General features: G+C 41.7%; 1 protein-coding gene across 2 annotated transcripts in view; it reads right to left on the minus strand.

Moving 5' to 3' along the window:
• Window positions 1–1,491: 1,491 nt before the first annotated feature.
• The window catches only part of slc6a4b (solute carrier family 6 member 4b), a 54,279-nt gene continuing 36,526 nt past the window's right edge, over window positions 1,492–19,244 (minus strand). Inside the window, exons 12-13 of one of the 2 annotated variants that reach the window (XM_043715520.2) lie at window positions 15,267–15,434; window positions 1,492–2,481 (exon numbers count right to left, since the gene is read on the minus strand). In XM_043715520.2, coding sequence (XP_043571455.1) covers window positions 2,401–2,481; window positions 15,267–15,434 — 249 coding nt within the window. In that variant the 3' untranslated portion in view covers window positions 1,492–2,400. Of the gene's footprint in view, window positions 2,482–15,150; window positions 15,435–19,244 lie in introns of those variants that run through there. The other variant, XM_088000305.1, reaches the window with a different exon arrangement.

Below are 19,244 nucleotides of genomic sequence, written 5' to 3' on the forward strand. Positions count from 1 at the left end.
TGCACCACGCGCAAGCGGCTAACGCGATGACGTCATTCACACCTTGTTGCCAGCACACGTTCCTACGCTGCAGAAGTCAGGGGTTCCAATCTCACCTGCTCCAGAGCTATGTACACCATCACTGAATAGATTGATTGAAAACATATCTTCTTTACGTGAAAATTAATAAGGAAAATGTTTATTCTAAATGGTTTAAAGCACCTAAAATAAACTGTAATCAATAGTTTTGCAATAAAACAAATAACTGTAGATCCTGCAAATATTAAACAGAAATTTCTCAAGAATTTCAGCAGGTCTGGCAACATCTGTAAGGAGAGATAAGAGCTGACGTTTTGAGTCTAACTGACCCTTTGTCAAAGCGCTTTGACAAAGGGTCAGTTAGACTCGAAACGTCAGCTCTTTTCTCTCCTTACAGATGCTGCCAGACTTGCTGAGATTTTCCAGCATTTTCTCTTTTGGTTTCAGATTCCGGCATCCGCAGTAATTTGCTTTTATTAAGGTACTTGCTATGTAGGGCCAGAAAAGTAAATTCTGTCACGGTTGTTTGTGGACTTTGGGAGGGCACCTCTTGTTCAAAGGCATTCAGGGGAATGGCCTCAGGATGGACAAGGCCCCTGAGATCCAGCCATCCCCTTGGTCACTAAACCTCCTGCACAACTCCTAGCCCACAACCTGCCTCCTGCCATCACTTACCTGTACCTGGATCCATTGATGATCCTAGGTGTCAGATGTGTGTCATACTGGGAGTAGCCACCATATTGGCTCAGTGGTTAGCATTGCTGTCTCACTGTGCCAGCGACCCGGATTTGTCTGTGTGGAGTTTGCACATTCTCCCTATGTCAATGTGGGTTTCCGCCAGGTGCTTCAGTTTCCTCCCACAGTCCAAAGATGCTTAGGTTAAGTGGATTAGCCATGCTAAATTGTCCACAGTGTTCAAGAATGTGTAGGTTAAGTGCATTAGCCAAGGGTTACAAGGAAAGGGTAAAGGGTTGGGTCTTAGTGGGATACTGTTTAGAATTCCTGAAGAAGGGCTTATGCCCGAAACGTCGATTCTCCTGTTCCCTGGATGCTGCCTGACCTGCTGCGCTTTTCCAGCAACACATTTTCAGCTCTGATCTCCAGCATCTGCAGACCTCACTTTCTCCCCATACTGTTTAGAAGGTCAACGTGGACCTGTTAGGCTGTATGGCCTGTTTCCATTCTGAAGAAATTCTATTCTATTCTGAAAACTGACAACCTCTAACTGACCTATTTGTCATCCTGTTGATATGGTAACCTGAATGTGCTTCAATTATTGCCTGCCAGAGGTTACAGTAAAACATGCTTTAGAAAGCCATAGAGACCCCAGTATTCAAATTATACTTAGTATAAAGGCTGTTAGAATTGCATGTACATACAGAGTTGAGAGCGTGGTGCTGGAAAAGCACAGTAAGTCAGGCAGCATCTGAGGAGCGGGAGAATTAGCGTTTCGAGCATAAGCCCTTCATCAGGACCATCGATTTTCCTGATCCTCAGATGCTGCCTGTCCTACTATACTTTTCCAGCACTACACTCTCAGCTCCGATTCCAGCATCTGAAATCCTCACTTTCTCCTTGAATGTACATACATGTAGGGGTTAATAACCCATTAACATTCACCTTACATTTTATTCATTGTTTGAGAAAGGTTACAGTTTTTAAAAATGAACACATCAGGAATAAGTGGGCTTAACTAGGAGCACTTTTCAAAAGTACAAACACATTTGTTATTTTACAAAAAATTAATTAAAAATCATAATCTTCAAACATTCATTAATAACAAGTACAAAACCAAATAATAGCATTTTATCTTGTCTAATTTTGTTTATACACTGCAATGGCATTATAGGATTGCTTACTGATTGATTTAAGTTTGGGCAAACAATTGATTAAGTGAACAATCTAGCTGTCTTGAACTGGGATAAGAGATCATAAACTAATTCAAGACAAAGAACAGGGTTTAATGTGTAAAAGCAGCTTGTTGAGTATAAGTTCTTGTGACTGTAAGTAATGCAAATCTCAAACACTTGGTCTATATAGTTGGCAAGTCATAATTTTTAAGTGGTAAGTGCTGATAAGTTAGGAAAATGTAATCAGACATGTTGTAAGAACAATTTTTCTTGATTTTTTTCACCCACAAAATTCCTAAAGGTACAAAGTGAAAGGTCTTTTCAACTATATGTTAACAATAACAATTGTATAAATATTCAAAGCTCCTTATCAAAGTTTCTGCAGAATTCCCTGTCCTTGTTCATATTTCTGTTCTTACTGAAGTTGAAATGTTAAATGCATTTTCCACCTCACACAAATTCTTCTGTGGATTTTTTAAAAAATCCATTTCAATCTCAAAGTAAAGTTTCTGCATGCAATATGTACAAGGAATTAAGGGATAGTATTCATGCAGAGTGAATCAGGCTTCTGGTCTCTGATTATCTTCTCTGGCCGAATGCAGACTGCCAGGCGCTGTGTGGACAAAAAAAAAGTAATTAGTGTCAGGATAAAAATGAGAAGGAGTCTTGCTTCTACACTACTGTACACGAAGTTCTAACTTTATGTGCAGAATCTCTAAAGGCATTTACAGAGGGAGCTTTGGGTGGCACAATATGAATAAATGATCACTTATATAACTGGACTTTCAATTCAACAGTAATTTTGGACACAATTGGATGATTTGATGAGTTGGCACCATGTGAACCAATGGTGACTCCAATCCAGCAATCAAAATATTTTTTCTCGAGAGCTGTTTGTGATACATTCTTGGGCAGTATTTGTTGATGTTTGGGGGCTATATTTTGATTTTCAGTCACTTTTTTCATCCTCATTAATTCTTCTATTAGATTATGCAGAAGCAATGTACTTTCTGTATTTGTGTTGAAATTTTAACATTTTCTTCTTTACAAAAATAAAATAGCAGTGATGCCAAAGATTAAAAATCACACAATACCAGGTTATAGTCCAACAGTTTATTCGAAGCAGTAGCTGCTCCTTCATCAGGTGGTTGTGGAGAACACTATTGTAAGACACAGAATTTATAGCAAATGTTTACAGTGCGATGTAACTGAAATTATACATTGAAAAATACCTTGATTGTTTGTTATTTCTTGTCTGTTAGAATGACCATGTTAGTTTCACTTCTTTCATATGTAAATTGCAAAACTTCTTTTTAAACACGATTCGGAGATGCCGGTGTTGGACTGGGGTGTACAAAGTTAAAAATCACACAACACCAGGTTATAGTCCAACAGGTTTAATTGGAAGCACACTAGCTTTCGGAGCGACGCTCCTTCATCAGGTGATTGTCACCTGATGAAGGAGCGTCGCTCCGAAAGCTAGTGTGCTTCCAATTAAACCTGTTGGACTATAAACTGGTGTTATGTGATTTTTAACTTCTTTTTAAAAGTTACATTCTCAGGTGAACTTTAACAATTGGTGTCAGCCCAGATAATGTGTGAAGGTGTTAGCCCCCTGTATGCTGCTGTCTGTGCCATAATGTTTAGACTGATTCTAATCTAAAAAACGAATTAACATAATTTTACATGGATTCATGAAGTTTTTGAGCAAAGTACAATGTAACTCTGCAAGTATAAATCCACCCCACAAACGAATGTGTGTGTGTGGCAGGGGGGAGGTGATGGAGAACTGTGAGACAGAGTGTATATGTATGTTTATGAGTGTAAAGGGGTCTAAGTCTGTGAGAGGGTGCATGTATGAGTGTGGGAGTGTGTGTGTCTTCAGGAGTGTCTGTGTGTGTATGTGTGTATATAGGAGTGCCTAATTGTGTGCTGTGTGTGTGTTTGCAGGAGTGTGTGTGTGTGTATAATGCAATGGAGTCACCTGTAGTGTGACATGAGCCCAAGATCCCGGTTGAGGCCCTCCCTATGGGTATGGAACTTATCTATCAGCCTCTGCTCGGCCACTTTTCACTGCCGCCTTGGAGGATGGTCACCTGAAGGTCCGACGTCAAATGTCCTGAACAGCTGAAGTGTTCTCCAACTGGAAGGGAACACTCCTGTCTGTTGATTGTGGTGCGGTGCCCATTCATCCACTGCTGTAGCCTCTGCTCAGTTTTACCAATGTACCATGCCTCAGGGCATCCTTGCCTGCAGCGTATAAGATAGACAATGTTGGCTGAGTCGCATGAGTACCTGCCATGTACATGGTGGGAGGTGTCCCCACGCGTAATGGTGGTATCCATGTCTATACTCTGACATGATTTGGAGATGCCGGTGTTGGACTGGGGTGTACAAAGTTAAAAATCACACAACACCAGGTAATAGTCCAACAGGTTTAATTGAAAGCACACTAGCTTTCTCCGAAGCTTGCAGCGTCTATTGTGACAGGGTTGTATGGAGTTGTCCTGAAAGCCGGGCAGTTTGCTATGAAAAATGATCTGTTTGAGATTTGGTGGTTGTTTAAAGGAAAGCAGTGGAGGTGTGGGGAAGGTCTTAGCGAGGTGCTCATCCTTATTGATAATGTATTGCAGACCGTGACACAGGCAGCAGCGAAAAGTGATGTTTCACGGATGCTGCCTGACCTGCTGTGCCTTTCTGCCACCACTCTAATCTTGACTCTGATCTCCAGCATCTGCAGTCCTCATTTTTGCCCAGCAGTGAAAAGTGACTGAGCAGAGACTGAAAGCTAAGTTCCATACACATATGGAGAGTCTCAACCGGGACTTTGCATTCATGTTGCACTAAAGGTGACCCCATTGCACTATACACATACACAGACACTCCTACACACACACTCACACATGCACCCTCTCACAGACTTAGACCCCTTTACACTCACACACACATATACACTCTCTCTCACACTCACAACCACCCAGCACCCCCTCCCTCCCACACACACACACACAAACCCACATACACACATTCGTTTGTGGGGTGAATTTGTACTTGCAGAGTTACATTGTACTTTGCTCAAAAACTACATGAATCCATGTAAAATTCTGTTAATTCATTTTTTAGTTTAGAATCAGTCTAAACATTATGGCACAGACAGCAGCATACAGGGGGCTAACACCTTCAAAACATTATCTGGGCTGACACCAATTATTAAAGTTCACCTGAGAATGTAACTTTTAAAAAAAGGTTTTGCAATTTACATATGAAAGAAGTGAGACTAACATGGTCATTCTAACAGACAAGAAACTTAACAAACAATCAAGGTATTTTTCAATGTATAGTTTCAGTTACATCACACTGTAAACTTTTGCTATAAATTCTGTGTCTTACAATTGTGTTCTCCACAACCACCTGATGAAGGAGCAGCGCTCTGAAAGCTAGTGCTTCAAATTAAACCAGTTGGACTATAACCTGGTGCTGTGTGATTTTTAACTTTGTACACCTCAGTCCAACACCGGCATCTCCAAATAATGCCAAAACTTGTGTGCGCACTCATTATTAATCCTGTTAAGTTGGAATCTCAAAATTTTGTTAATTCATGATAAATACACTGATTGAAATGTTTCCAAAACTCCAAATAGCCCTCTCCCAAACCATACACAGTATCCGCTCATTGACCCAAGACAGCCAGTTGATCTTTTGCAGATCCACTACTGATCATCAGAAGCTCTGTTCATTTGGAATCATCGATATTTTTCCTGAACTGCTTGTTACTATTGAGAGCCAGTGGACTTGATGGTTCAGTAAGGAGTGCCTTTGGATCATTTTATTTCTTGTATTCAGTTGTGGAATGTGGGCGTAGCTGGCTGGCCACCATTTATTGCCCATCCCTAGCTGCTCTTGAACTGAGTGATTTGCTAGACCATTTCAGAGGGCAGTTGAGAGTCAACCACATTGCTGTGAATCTGGAGTCACATGTAGGCCAGAGCTAGATGAGAATGGCAAATTTCCTTCCCTGAAGGACATTAGTGAGCCAAATAGATTTTTACAACAGTTGGCAATGCTGTCATGGTAGATTCTTAATTCCATATTTTTAAAATTGAATTCAAATTCCACCATCTATTTAGCCAGAACATTAGCTGAGTTTCTGAATTAATAGTATAGCGATAACACCATAAGGCCATAATGTTTTAGCTTGAGCACCTATACAATACCAGTATGTTATGACTTTACAATGTGACATCGATAGTTTTGTCCAGCACTGCATTGCCATCTTTAGGAAGGAGTTTGACTTCTCCTTCAATGAAGTAACAATTTGAGCTCAGCGTTCTTTAAAGCATAACAGACAAATAGGCTTGGTGTCTTTTATGTAGAGGAATATTAAAGGCTTGCTCAAGGTCTCTCCTATTTTGTAAATTTATGGATCCTCTATTGAGAGTAATTGAAATCAGCCCCTCTTTCCCCACCCTACTGATACTTAGGCTTTTTGCTTCCTGGCATTCAGGCGCTGTTCTCCTTTCATCCACTCACTGACCCAGCTGACATTCAAACCCTGCTCCTTCCACACCCACAACATCCTCTTTCTCCTTCCCCTCTCCTCTTCCCATCCTTCCCCTCCCTCCCATTCTCTTCCTTTTCCCCTTCCTGCAACCCACTTCAGTCTCTTAAGGATTCCACATAAAATCAGCATGGTAGCCTTCACTCTAATTTTTAATGAAGGAAGTCACGGCAAAATCTGTACCACCAATTCACACTCAGACTGACTACATGAATAGTTATCTGAAACGTCATATCAGTAGGAACTTATGATCGTGTTATGAAGCTAAAACATCTTGTTCCCACAAAATCGAGGGACCATTCCCTAAATTAATTCAAATTAAGCCTCACCAAAAGTCTTTAACAAGACAGTGCAAAAGGAGCTTTACTTTGTACGTAGACCTCTGATTGTTTCATGATGACCCTAATCCAGAACTGACATCCTTCAACCTTCATGAGCATGGAAATTCATTTCCAAATATCAGAACTCTTTCTTTCATTACTTCATGTGGTATTTGAACAGATGATACATTCACAATACTTTTCCATAAAGTTGACAACATTTGTAAACTGTTGGTTGTACATCTTGAACTAATATCATTACAATGCAATGAAGTTCATATGTGTTTGGAATCTGAAGTTTAAAAGTAACACTCCTCCCTTTTTATTTTCTTCCTCTTAAACTCTTTAATTGTCTTGTGACTGCATACCATCTCATATGCTGGGATGTATGTGAGTGTTCTACTTCCAGATCTTAAACTAGCATCTTGAAAATAACTAAAGATTGATTTCCACATGACAGTTTCTCCTCCCTTGCTTCCTAACTATTCAGTTCAGGAGCTTATAATGGACCACATATCTTTCCTTTTTGGGCTGTAAACTGGAATGGAAGTTGAACTGCTACACAACAAAAATACCACAAGAGTTTTGAATCATGGCAAAATCGAGCAATGCACATTTTCAGCTGTACCTTTGGAAGAGTGAGGGGGATAATTTGAGAAAGAGTGGGAATAGAAATTGTTGAGTTAAGAAAAGACTGCCTGACGACAGCGCTCAGATTGGTTGAACTGAAGATTATTACAGATCTCTTAAGTGCAGAGCAGCCGGAGATGGTCAGCAGAAAATCTCTCTCTCTTCCTTGTCTCGGTGTGAGTGAAAAGTCAGTAGATCAAGAAACTTAATAGAAATTCTCATAAAGGAAATGCCTAAGTCCACCAGATCATCTATCAAAGTAAAGAATGGCTATCACTTTGCAGACAACAGGGAGCCATCTTTCTAAAATCAAAAGAAATTGTGATGGGCATTTTTTTTAAAGAAAAAGATTTAGTAAAGAAAGATTTTTAAAAATATTACAACAAACACAAAACAAGACAATTTAAAACAATACAAAGAGAAAGCACAGATTTACATTTGTGTATAATTACGTATATATGTATATAATAAAAAAAGGAAAGGAACCTACTAAATACATAAATAAATAAATAATAGCTAACAACTAACTAACAAGTAATGATCATAATTAGACTCAGAGAAACAGACCAGTAGCTCTCAACCATCAAGAGCATAAATTTATGCATATTCATATATTCGTAGTTCTTCTCTGAGTATTAGATTCACTAAACACAACCATTATGGCTTTACAAAAGTCCTTATTAGTGTGGCAGACAAATCTGTGCCAGGGTAATCCAAAAACGGTTGCCATGTCTTATAGTAATTCTCAGTTTTATGGTGCACCATACCTATGAGAAAACCCAAAGAGATGTGCTCCATGACTAGTCTGACAACCCCTGGGGATTTTCCAGACACCCACCCTAACAGAATGTTTTTTCTTGCACAAAAAGTGAGGATACTGAAAAGCTTTTTTTTGTCAGGCCAAGAAAAAGAGATACTAGGTCCATCTCCACCTTTGTCCCAAGACCCTCTCTATTTCGCCTACCACGGTGCTCCAGTATGCTTGCGAGCTGTGACAGGACCAGAGACAATGAGTGAGAGTACCCTACTCATTTTACATTTGGGACATGTTGGAGATACTCCCACTTTAAATTTAGAGAGACTATCCAGGGCTAAGTGGACCCTGTGAAGAATCTTCAATTGCAAGGCATAGGTCCTATTGCAAATCAAGATCCTTCTTGCATTTTCCCTGATATCCTCCCATATCTCAGAGGAGATCTCAGTGCCCAGCTCCCTCTCCATACCTTACAAAATAGCTCGGTCTCGTCCAAGGAGTCCTCTTCCAACAGGTGGTAGAGATTGCTGACAGAAAATGTGTTCTTAGCACTAAGCTCCCTCTTCTCTGTATCAGATCTATAGTAATCAGTTAAAAGTGTAGTTGTTTTTAATGAAGTATCTATTTTGAAAAAAACAGCAGAGGAATCTACTAGGCAACTCGTATTTCCAAGCTACTAGTCAAAAGACATCAATGTGTCTCCCTCAAGTAACTCACCCAAGCAAGACACACCCCTAGCTGCCCATAGTTTAAACTCCGAGTCATCATCCCCTGTTGTAAACCCAGCGTACCAATTATGGGTGTAAGAAATAATGTTTTGGCAATATTGCCTTTTCTCTGCCACATTATCCTCCATGCTTTAACAGTATTAATAACTATTGTGTTATGACAATATTCCTTAACTGTCCTCATTTTGTTCAAGAAGAGTAAGCTAGAAAAGGGGCATCCTGCCCGAGAAGCTTCCATGACTAACCTTAGTGAAAGAGGGTTCCCATTGGCTCAGTCACTCATGTAAGATGATAATGAGCTTAACTGATAGTTTTTAATATCTGGGAGGTCCACTCCTCCCAATCTGTGGGGTAGCTGTAATTTAGTTAATTTAATAAGGGATTGTTAGCGATGCCAGATGAAAGAACTGAACCGGCCATTCAATCTCCTGAATGGTTGCCTAGTAAAGATCAAAAGGATTCGCATAGGGTAGGGGAGAATATTCATTTTAATGAGGGCTATCCGAGCTAACCAAGAAATTGGAAGCACCCCCCCCATCCTCAAAGTACTTGCTTGATTCTGTCAAACAAATGGGCAAAATTGGCATTAATTGGTCGATCAAAAACGGGAGTAATGCATTTACCTAAGTAAAAAAATCCCACCCCCGTGACCATTTAAAGGGGAATTGAGATTCATCCTCATAACCAGGTAATTTTGGGAGACTACCCATAGGCATGGCCTCTAATTTTGTGAAGTTGATCTTGTAACCCCAAAAAATGCCACATGAATGCATTGTATCAGATGAGTACCAAAAGTGTACGGTTTGACAAAAAGACAAGGACATCATCTGCATACAATATAATCTTATGTGATTTTGTCCCTACTTCTGGAGCAGATATATTGGAATTGTTACATATGGCCTCCACCAGCAGCTCAATCACCAATGTGAAAAGCAAGGGCGATAGGGGACAGCCCTGTCGACTGCCCCTAAAGATATTAAAATTGCTTGACTGCACACCTTTGGTGAGAACCACAGCCATAGGGTCACTATAAAGAACCTTTACACACCTGATAAAGACTTCAAAGCCAAACTGCTCTAAAGTATAAAAAAGGTGTGGCCACTCAACCCAATGAAATGCCTTCTGTGCATCTAGAGAGACCACTAATCCCTGTACTGATTGTTATTGACATGCTTGGATCACGTTGAGTAACTTCCTGACATTATTAGCTGATCTGCAGCCCTTGATAAAGCCCGCCTAGTCCTCCTTAATAATGGAAGGCAGTACAGTTTCTAGCCTTAATGCAGGAGGCTTAGACAGGATTTTGAAATCGACATTCAAAGGTGAGCCTACAGGAAGCACAATCCCCTAGGGCCTTCCCTTTTTTAAGGATAAGCGAGATATTAGCCTCTCTTAAAGATGGCAGAAGAAGGTCACAACTGCGTGAATTATTGAACATACTGAGCACTGGTCCTGACAGTATGTTTATAAATTCCTTATAAAATTCACTGGAAAGTCTGTCAGGACCAGGCTCCTTTCCACTCTGAAGCTGCCTCATGGCCTCCTGCACCTCTTCCTTTGACAACGGGACATTAAGGAAAGACTCTTATTCAGGGGTTACACCTGGGAGATCCAAGTTCTTGAAAAAGGACTCCATCCTAGTCTGCCCATCCTCACAGCTTTCAGACTGGTATAGTTCAGAGTAAAATCTCCGAAGAGCCGTGTTAATGCTTTTAGAATCACAGGTTAGGTTTTCAGCACCTTCCCTGATGGAGGTGATGGCTTGAGGGGTGCTCTTTTTCCTGGAAAAATACGCTAAGTATTTGCCTGGTTTACCACCATGCTCAAACAACCTCTATTTTGCAAAAATAAGCTCCTTCTTAGCTGTCTGTGTGAGCATGGAGTTCAGTACGGACCGAAGCGCTGTGATCCTCTGTAATTTGGCCGGAAAGAGTCAATCAAAGTATGCCTCCTCTGCTGCCTTCAACCATGTTTCGACCAAACGTTGCTGCTCACCCTTCTGTTTCTTTCTGGGAGAATAGGAACTAACTAAAACCCTAGCATAGGCTTTAGCGGTTTCCCAGAGAATGGATGAATTACTGGCCAAGTCTGAATTAATGTCTAAGAAAGCCATGAATTCATTGGAAAAGTATTTGATAAACGTACTATCCTTAAGGATGAATGGATCCAATTGCTAGTGCCCCGAACCAACTATAATGTCCTTCCCCTTGACCATTAGGTACACTGGGGCATGATCAAAAATAGTGATATTGCCAATTGTACAGGATACCATCTGCCCAAGTGTGCTGCGGGAGTCAAAAAGAGATCAATCCTGGTATGACTTTTGTGCGGATTGTAAAAAAACATAAAATCCCCGCGTGTAGGGTAGAAACGCCTCCAGGCATCCACCAACCCTAGTTCAACACACAAATCCCTTAGTTGCTTAGATCATAAAGAAGATATCAGGGTGGCTTTGGGCAATCTGTCTACTGTAGGATCTATAAACAATTAAAATCCCCCCTCAGTGGTAACATGCTGAGATGCAAGGCTAATCAGTTTAGAGAATGCGTCTACCAGGTATTTAAGGGGGGGGGGGGAACAGTAAACATTTAAGATCCATATTCTTCTCCATTTATCAAGGCTTTAAGGATTATGAATCTCCCGTACATGTCTTTAATACACTCTAACAACTTAAATGGGAGATTCTTCCTAATAAGTATGGCTGTTAGTATTAACTAACTGCTCCTGGTATTAAAAGATGAAAAATGAACCCGGTCATACCCATTTTGTTGCAATTTTAAATGTTCTCTACCATCTGCAATAAGGTGACATCCATCCTTTCCTTTTTAAGACTGGAGAGTACCTTTTTTTTCTTGACCAGCAATTGGCTCCCTTTAATATTCCACGCACACCATTTACAGAGGAACCTCAATTATCCGAATATCAATTATCTGAATATCGGATTATCTAAAGGGGACCTCAAGGTCCCGATAGCAACATTACGTCAAAGAGCTGTTTCAATAGACAATAGACAATCGATGCAGGAGTAGGCCATTCTGCCCTTCGAGCCAGCACCACCATTCATTATGATCACGGCTGATCATCCTCAATCAGTTTCCTGTTCCTGCCTTATCCTCATAACTATTGATTCCACTATCCTTAAAAGCTCTATCGAACTCTTCCTTGAAAGTATCCAGAGACTTGGCCTCCACAGCCTTCTGGGGCAGAGCATTCCATACACCCACCACTCTCTGGGTGAAGAAGTTTCTCCTCAACTCTGTTCTAAGTGGCCTACCCCTTATTTTTAAACTGTGTCCTCTGGTTTGGGACTCACCCATCAGCAGAAACATGCTTCCTGCCTCCAGAGTGTCCAATCCTTTATTAATCTTATACGTCTCAATCAGATCCCCTCTCAGCCTTCTAAACTCAAGCGTATACAAGCCCAGTCGCTCTAATCTTTCAGCGTAAGATAGTCCCGCCATTCCGGGAATTGACCTTGTGAACCTACGCTGCATTCCCTCAATATGTCTTTCCTCAAATTTGGAGACCAAAACTGCGCACAATATTCCAGGTGCGATCTCACCAGGGCCTGTACAGCTGCAGAAGGGCCTCTTTGATTTTATACTCAATTCCTCTTGTTTCAACCCTGATCACGTCTTTTGGTTACAGGTACAAGATTAAAAATGAACTCAGCTCACTGAAATGCTGCCAAGATCAGTCCAGGCACCATCTCCAAATGATTGACCTCCCACCCTCTCTCTCTCTCCCCACACTTTCCCTGGAGTTCTACATAGGGGTGTACCCTAAACCCCGCTTCCCCAGATAATCTCTTCAACATTGTCCTGTACAGGGCAGAGGTGGAACCAGTCAAAACGTTGCGGTAAAACGTTGTGTGCATGTGTGTGTGTGCATGTGTGCGTGCGCTAATTGGAGACTTAACCCACAAAGGCAGCAGCAGTCTTACAACTGGTGTTCAGTCCGGCTGACCCGGGGGGTGCGGGGGAAGGGGGGGTGCAGATGGGGGAGCAGGCGGCTGGGGGCAGTGGAGCGGACGGGGATGTGTGGTGGGTGGGGGTCAGAATGGGGGCGGACGGCTGGGGCAATGTTGGACAGGGGTGAGGGTGGGGATGGATGTGGTTGGGGGTGTGCTGGGGTGGGAGCGAACAGGGTTGGGAGCAGTGTTGGGAGCAGTGTTGGGGGCTGGCAGGGGGTTGGATAGTGTTGGAGGCGGGGTTGGTGGGTGGGCGGGGGCAAACGAGATTTGGGAGGTAGGGGCGCTGATGGGTTGGGGGTGGAAAGGGGGGCTGGGTCTCACACACAGCGTACTGCTGCCTAGTCTCTTGCACGGGGAGCAGACTTCACAGAAAGCTCCGAGTTCCAGAGGAAATCAATTAACCGAATAATCAATTATCCGAACGAAATAGTGCCCTCCCATCTTGTTTGAATAATCAAGGTTCCTCTGTAAACATATCCTTAGCCATAACATTCTGTAGCAACATTTAGACTCCAGAGAGGAAGAACTTGAATTACAAATCGCTGAGCCTCAATGAAAGCTACAACTAACAAACCTACAAATCATTCAAAAACTATGTACATCAAAAACCATAAAAAAACACACACATAAAGCGCCAATGGCACTGATTAGGGGAATTGTCCCGCCCCCACTCAAAGCGAGCAACTACACACCCCAAACCTTACTAGCCATCCCACCCACCCTCTTGACTCCTCCTAGCTGGGGTCACACCACAAACACCACAAAGGTCTGTCCATCCCAAACATAATTTAACACAACTTATTACCAACAATAAGGAGACCCCAACAAGACCTCCCTTAAGAAGGACAAACCTGAACAACGGTATTATCTGTACTTATTCAATGGTCCAGTTTAAGTTAGTGTGTCCACAGAGTTCCTCACTTTCTCTGGTCAGTCAAATAAGTGTTCGGATCCATTAAAGGTAAGCCGAAGCACCACTGGGTATCTTAGAGAGGACTGGATCCCGAGTTCTCTCAGCCATCGTAGGATTTCTTTTCCCTGATCACTGCCGCCAAGAAATCTTGAAAAAACATGACCCTGGAGCCCTCGCAAACCAAATCCCTCGGACCTTTCCTAGGGCCCTGGAAGCTTCCATGACTCTCAGTTTGTCTTTATAATGATGGAATCGCACCAGAATAAGGCGAGGGTGTTGGTCTCTGCACTGTTACCTGGTGAGCTCTTTCAATCTTTCAATCTTTCAACCTGGTGAGCTCCTCCAAGCTAAGGAATTCTGGTAACCGCTTCTTAAAAAAATTCCACTGGCCGCTCACCTTCCTTTTCTTCTGGCAGACCAATAACACGAAGATTCTTCCTCCTGCCTCTGTTCTCAAGATTATGAACCAGATCAATTAAACTATGGACCTGCATTTCCAGGGCTCAAATCCAGCTCTTGGATGAATCACTCTCAGCTTCCACCACTGTGACTCAGTGTTTGACCTCATTCTTTCTTTTCCCAAGGTCTCCCAGCTGCTGTTCATGCTTTTGGAGGATAACAGAGATTGGGGCCAGCTTTTTGTTGATCTGCCTCCCCAGCACCTTGTGAGATTTGGTGAGCTCCGCAACCAAGGCTTGTTGAGTAAGCAGGCCTGCCACGTTGGTGGATTGGCCTCGGGGGTGGGGGCTCTCTCCTTTCTTCGGCATTTCCCAGCAGCAAAAACAAAGGTAAGTAAAATTTTTAAATTCTGTGTTTTGTTGGTCAAAATGACTTGACTGGGGTGGGCTTTAGCTCTGTCCTGCTGGTGTTGTAGCACAAAGCCTAGTAATGCGATCCTCCTAGATTGTCACCATCTTGGATCCCTCTGTGATGGGCAATTTAATCAACACTTATCTGGACTTTTGATCTTCAGAAGTCTGTTTTCCCTGTCTATATTTTTCATTTCATAACACTGTATGTCAAACCATCTGACTGTGTGTGTTTGCAATTTTAAAGGGGTATAATTTAAGTTGCATAGTAATCCTGTCTTTTTTCTGCCATTTGTTAAAGTTAAGTGCATTTACATAAATAGTTATCTTCTGTTAATGACAAAACCTGGTTTGCATTGCCTTTGTCACGAATAGCAATCAGTTAGGCAAATTTGTCTTACAGGCCTAATTAGGTATTCATACATTTGTGAGAGCTTGTGGAACAATGGGGCACAATTATTGGCACACTCTTCCCACTTAAGATGGAAAGGTAAAGCAAGGTAAAGAAAAAGCAATGTATTGTGTGAGATTCTATGGATGAGAAACAGTCCTTCTGTAAAACATGTGTGACTGTGGAAATTCTATTTTGACCTTGCCAAATGACCAACTCAAATACACAATTCCTTACAGTCATGTACATATTTGCATTCATATTGTGTTAGATGCAAAATAGCACAAGAAAAATGTATTTCCTTCAAATGTGGCTTTCCTACCTGTTTAAGAGATCCAGGCGTCCATACCAATTTGTACATCATGTATATTGGAATCCATATGAAGGATGAAGCTCCAATCAGGTATCCGACTGTTATACTCCAGTCTGGATAATCGTAACCAAATAGACTGAGCGGGGGCTGATACACAAGTGAGCTCACTGTAATAAACTGCAAAGAAATTAGAAAATGGAAATCTTAAGCCTTAATCTAATAAAGAATGCCTTTTTTTTGCTTACATGAGGATGGATACTTAGTGTTTTCCTGTTTTGTCCTTTTTTAATGTAATTTAAGGCCACTTCTCTTTCTCACAAATAATCAGATGCATATTCCTAGAATTGCAACAATTACACTCTTACATTCATCACAAGATAACTGACCCACTGAGAACAAAGTGGGATTTCATTCTGAAAGGAATGGACATTATATTCAATTAAGAAACTGTTACATGCTCCGAACTGGGACTATACTGACTTCGAGGATAATGTGATTCCATTCTGGTGCTGGAAAATTGAAGGAAGGCTGTATGAGGGAATGAGGATAAGAAATCTGTGAGAATGGGCAACGCTTTTTAATCCACAATGTTTTAAAGTTAAAAGCACCTACTTCTCCATGAGACTTTGCAAACAGCAATCTGACCTCAAGGATCAGAAAGGTTGGTCATTCTCACTGTTAGTCGAGAGTGTGGTGTTGGAAAAGCACAGCAGGTCAAGCAGCATCCGAGGAGCAGGAGAATCGACATTTTGGGCATAAGCCTTATTCCTGATGCTGCCTGCCCTGCTGTGCTTTTCCAGCACCACACTCTCGACTCTGATCTCCAGTGTCTGCAGTCCTCACTTTCCCCATTCTCACTGTTAAAAGATACTGCAATGATTTAAAGGGGCTAAGCAGCTGTTAGCTTGAAGCTCCAGTGCAGCAGTTGCTACCTTGAATTTCACAACTCCAAACTTTTGTTGGGATTGTGTCTTCAGTTTGGAAAGCCCTGTTTCAGAATCTCAGAGTCGTATCCCTATCCTGAGCCTGCTGCCTAATAACACACCTGCAACAAGTTCAGCGCAAGGACTGCAGCACTTCATGAACAAGGCTCATCACCACATTCTTAACAACAATTAGTGATTCACAATAAATATTGGCAATGTCCATATCTAAAGAAAGAATTTTTAAAATTATCCTGTGCTGCCTCAGCTCCTCTTCAATTACATGTTAGCCAGCATATACCCAGTAAACTCAAACTGCCTACAGGAGCCGCCTTTATATTGATCTCTTTTGAAAACAACCATACTTTCACAAGTAGGTTATTTTGAATATGGATACAAGCTTTTGTTTGTATTACATTGGAAGTTGCATTGTGTAATATTACTGGCCAAATATTCATATTCCCATCAAATTCCTTTGTCTGTTATTTTAACCTTTTTAGGATAGATACTATAACCCATTTTAAATAAGAAAAACATTAATTTAATAGTTTACAACAAAGATTTCCAGCTTATATTTTATGATGAAACTGGGCAGAATTTTCCCATTTGCAGTTGTGTTTTGTTAATTGAGATGCATGGCACCCAGTGGACCATGGCTCAGAATTACTTTTCTCACATAATCTTCATTAACTCTTCATTCATTTTCAATCAAGCTCTTGAGTGCTTTCCTCAGGGAATCATTCAGCCTGAAAGATGGATGTGCTCACCACAGTAAATGGATCTTCCGGCTATTGTGCCTCCAATTCCATTTTAAAGTCCAACTGCACACCACTTTAGAGACTGCAAGCCAGGAACAACACACACTATGGACTTCAGCCTCAACATAACAACACAGCCTAGAGAAATGGAAAGCTCACTTCCTACGTGGTAGACAGGGACCTGGTGATGTTGGCGGGTGGGGGGAGGGAGATGTTGAGCACAGCAGTTTGTTTGCTTCCAGCTAACTACCACAGGAGTCCATGTCACCAGACTAAGAGACTCTGGACACAAATTGCAGCCCAGTGGTGTGTCTAAGGTAAAGAAGAGTGCCCACCAGTACAAGAAGAAGGTCAATGATCTTCTGTGCTAGGTAAGTGTATGTGCCTCAGTCTTTTCACTACTACCTCATATTCATAGGGCCATCACTCATTTTAAATTTGCTTTCAGTATTACACGCATCCTGCTCACTCACTGGCTCTTAGTCACTTTATCCTCTCAAACCATTAACCCTTCCTGCCCTCTGCAATTCTTATTCGCTGACTGGGAATACCTTACCAGTTATCTGCCTCCTGTATCACTGCATACTGCTCTTCAATCCAAGTCCATCATACTGAGTTGCTCCCCTTGTCTGGTAAGACCAAGTGCCTGATTGACTGTGGACTGGAACAGGATGAGCCCTTTGACTGACCATGGCATTATCCTTTGACTGACTGTAGTCCCCCTTCACCCTATCTAAAAACTGCTCCCCTACTTTCATACATGGCCTCTTTCTTAGAGCACATGCAATGTGTTTGGAATTTAAACTGCTGGCACATGCTGCAGTGCCACATACTTGATTATTCAGTGCTGTCAATCATCCAAGCTGTCTGCTTCTCCCTCTCCCATACAAAACAATTCCAGCCACAAAGTGGGCAGCCTATATATCATTGTTGAAGTTCTTCAGTGTGCACAAAGAAAGCAATGTGAAATATACAGACATTTGGCAGCTTCCAAGTAAGGGCAAACTAAGGAGCACTGGGAAAGCAAGTTATGAGTTGTAAGGTATAGCTATAATGTTGCCGCATCCCTGCACACAAAACAATCTGACACCTGCAAATTACAGGTGTCCCTGAACTCCAAAGCAAATTATTGCAATGTTTGTGGTCTGAGAGCAGGCATGAAATGGATGAAGCTTTCTGAAGCTGACTAGCATGAATGGAGGGTCAAGGAGGAAGATGGCCATGGCGCATGCAGGGCTGTTGTGAAGATGCATAATGGCCAAGAAAGGAATTCAGTATGTGGCAGCCACTTGGTATTCTCTCTGATTTACCTTGGGGATTTGTGCCATTTGGTTTCTTGGTGAAGTTACTTGAAAGTAGCCATAAGGCAAATTAGGATTTTAATGAGTTGCAAATGTGTAGAAATAAGGTAGTCATCATTCAATGGTGGGATTCTGAAATTGCTATTTACCTTCAGGTGAAAACATGGATACTTTTTCTCAGTGCAAGAATCTAACTTTTCCTTTCTTACCATATTTTCCCACCTTTTTTTTAGATTTTTTTAGATTACATTACAGTGTGGAAACAGGCCCTTCGGCCCAACAAGTCCACACCGACCCACTGAAGCGCAACCCACCCATACCCCTACATTTACCCCTTACCTAACACTACGGGCAATTTAGCATGGCCAATTCACCTGACCTGCACATCTTTGGACTGTGCGAGGAAACTGGAGCACCCGGAGGAAACCCACGCAGACACGGGGAGAATGTGCAAACTCAACACAGTCAGTCGCCTGAGGCGGGAATTGAACCCGGCTCTCTGGCGCTGTGAGGCAGCAGTGCTAACCACTGTGCCACCGTGCCGCTTTCTCTCCATTACTCACACAACATGTGGACTGTACCGCCCATTATTTTTCAAAATGAAAATTGGAGAAAGCTTTACCATTGTCTGGGCATTGAGACACAAGACAGCTATTCAAACCATTACTGTAATGCTGGAGAAGGTACACCACTAATCCCTCATGCCAAAGGACTGAATTATGCAGAACGACTGAGAAAATGTAGGATTTTCATCTGTGAAAGGAAGAAACTGAAGTGGAATCTCATCAAAATGTATAAGTTGGTGGAGAATAACAAAATTCTGAACACAGCTTCAAATTTAACATTGCAAGTCAAAGGTATAAGATACATTTAGGACTGATATTTGGCACTCACACAAAATGAGCTAGCGATTCAGTTACTTCAGGGTAAAAATTGACTGCAATGTAATCTGACAAATATGAGTTTCTATTTAATTTTACATAGTTTTAACAACAAGGATATAAA

Source organism: Chiloscyllium plagiosum, unplaced genomic scaffold (assembly GCF_037043375.1).
Source record: "Chiloscyllium plagiosum isolate Xiang-an unplaced genomic scaffold, Cpla_swu_hap1 HiC_scaffold_24, whole genome shotgun sequence".
Lineage (NCBI taxonomy): Eukaryota > Metazoa > Chordata > Chondrichthyes > Orectolobiformes > Hemiscylliidae > Chiloscyllium > Chiloscyllium plagiosum.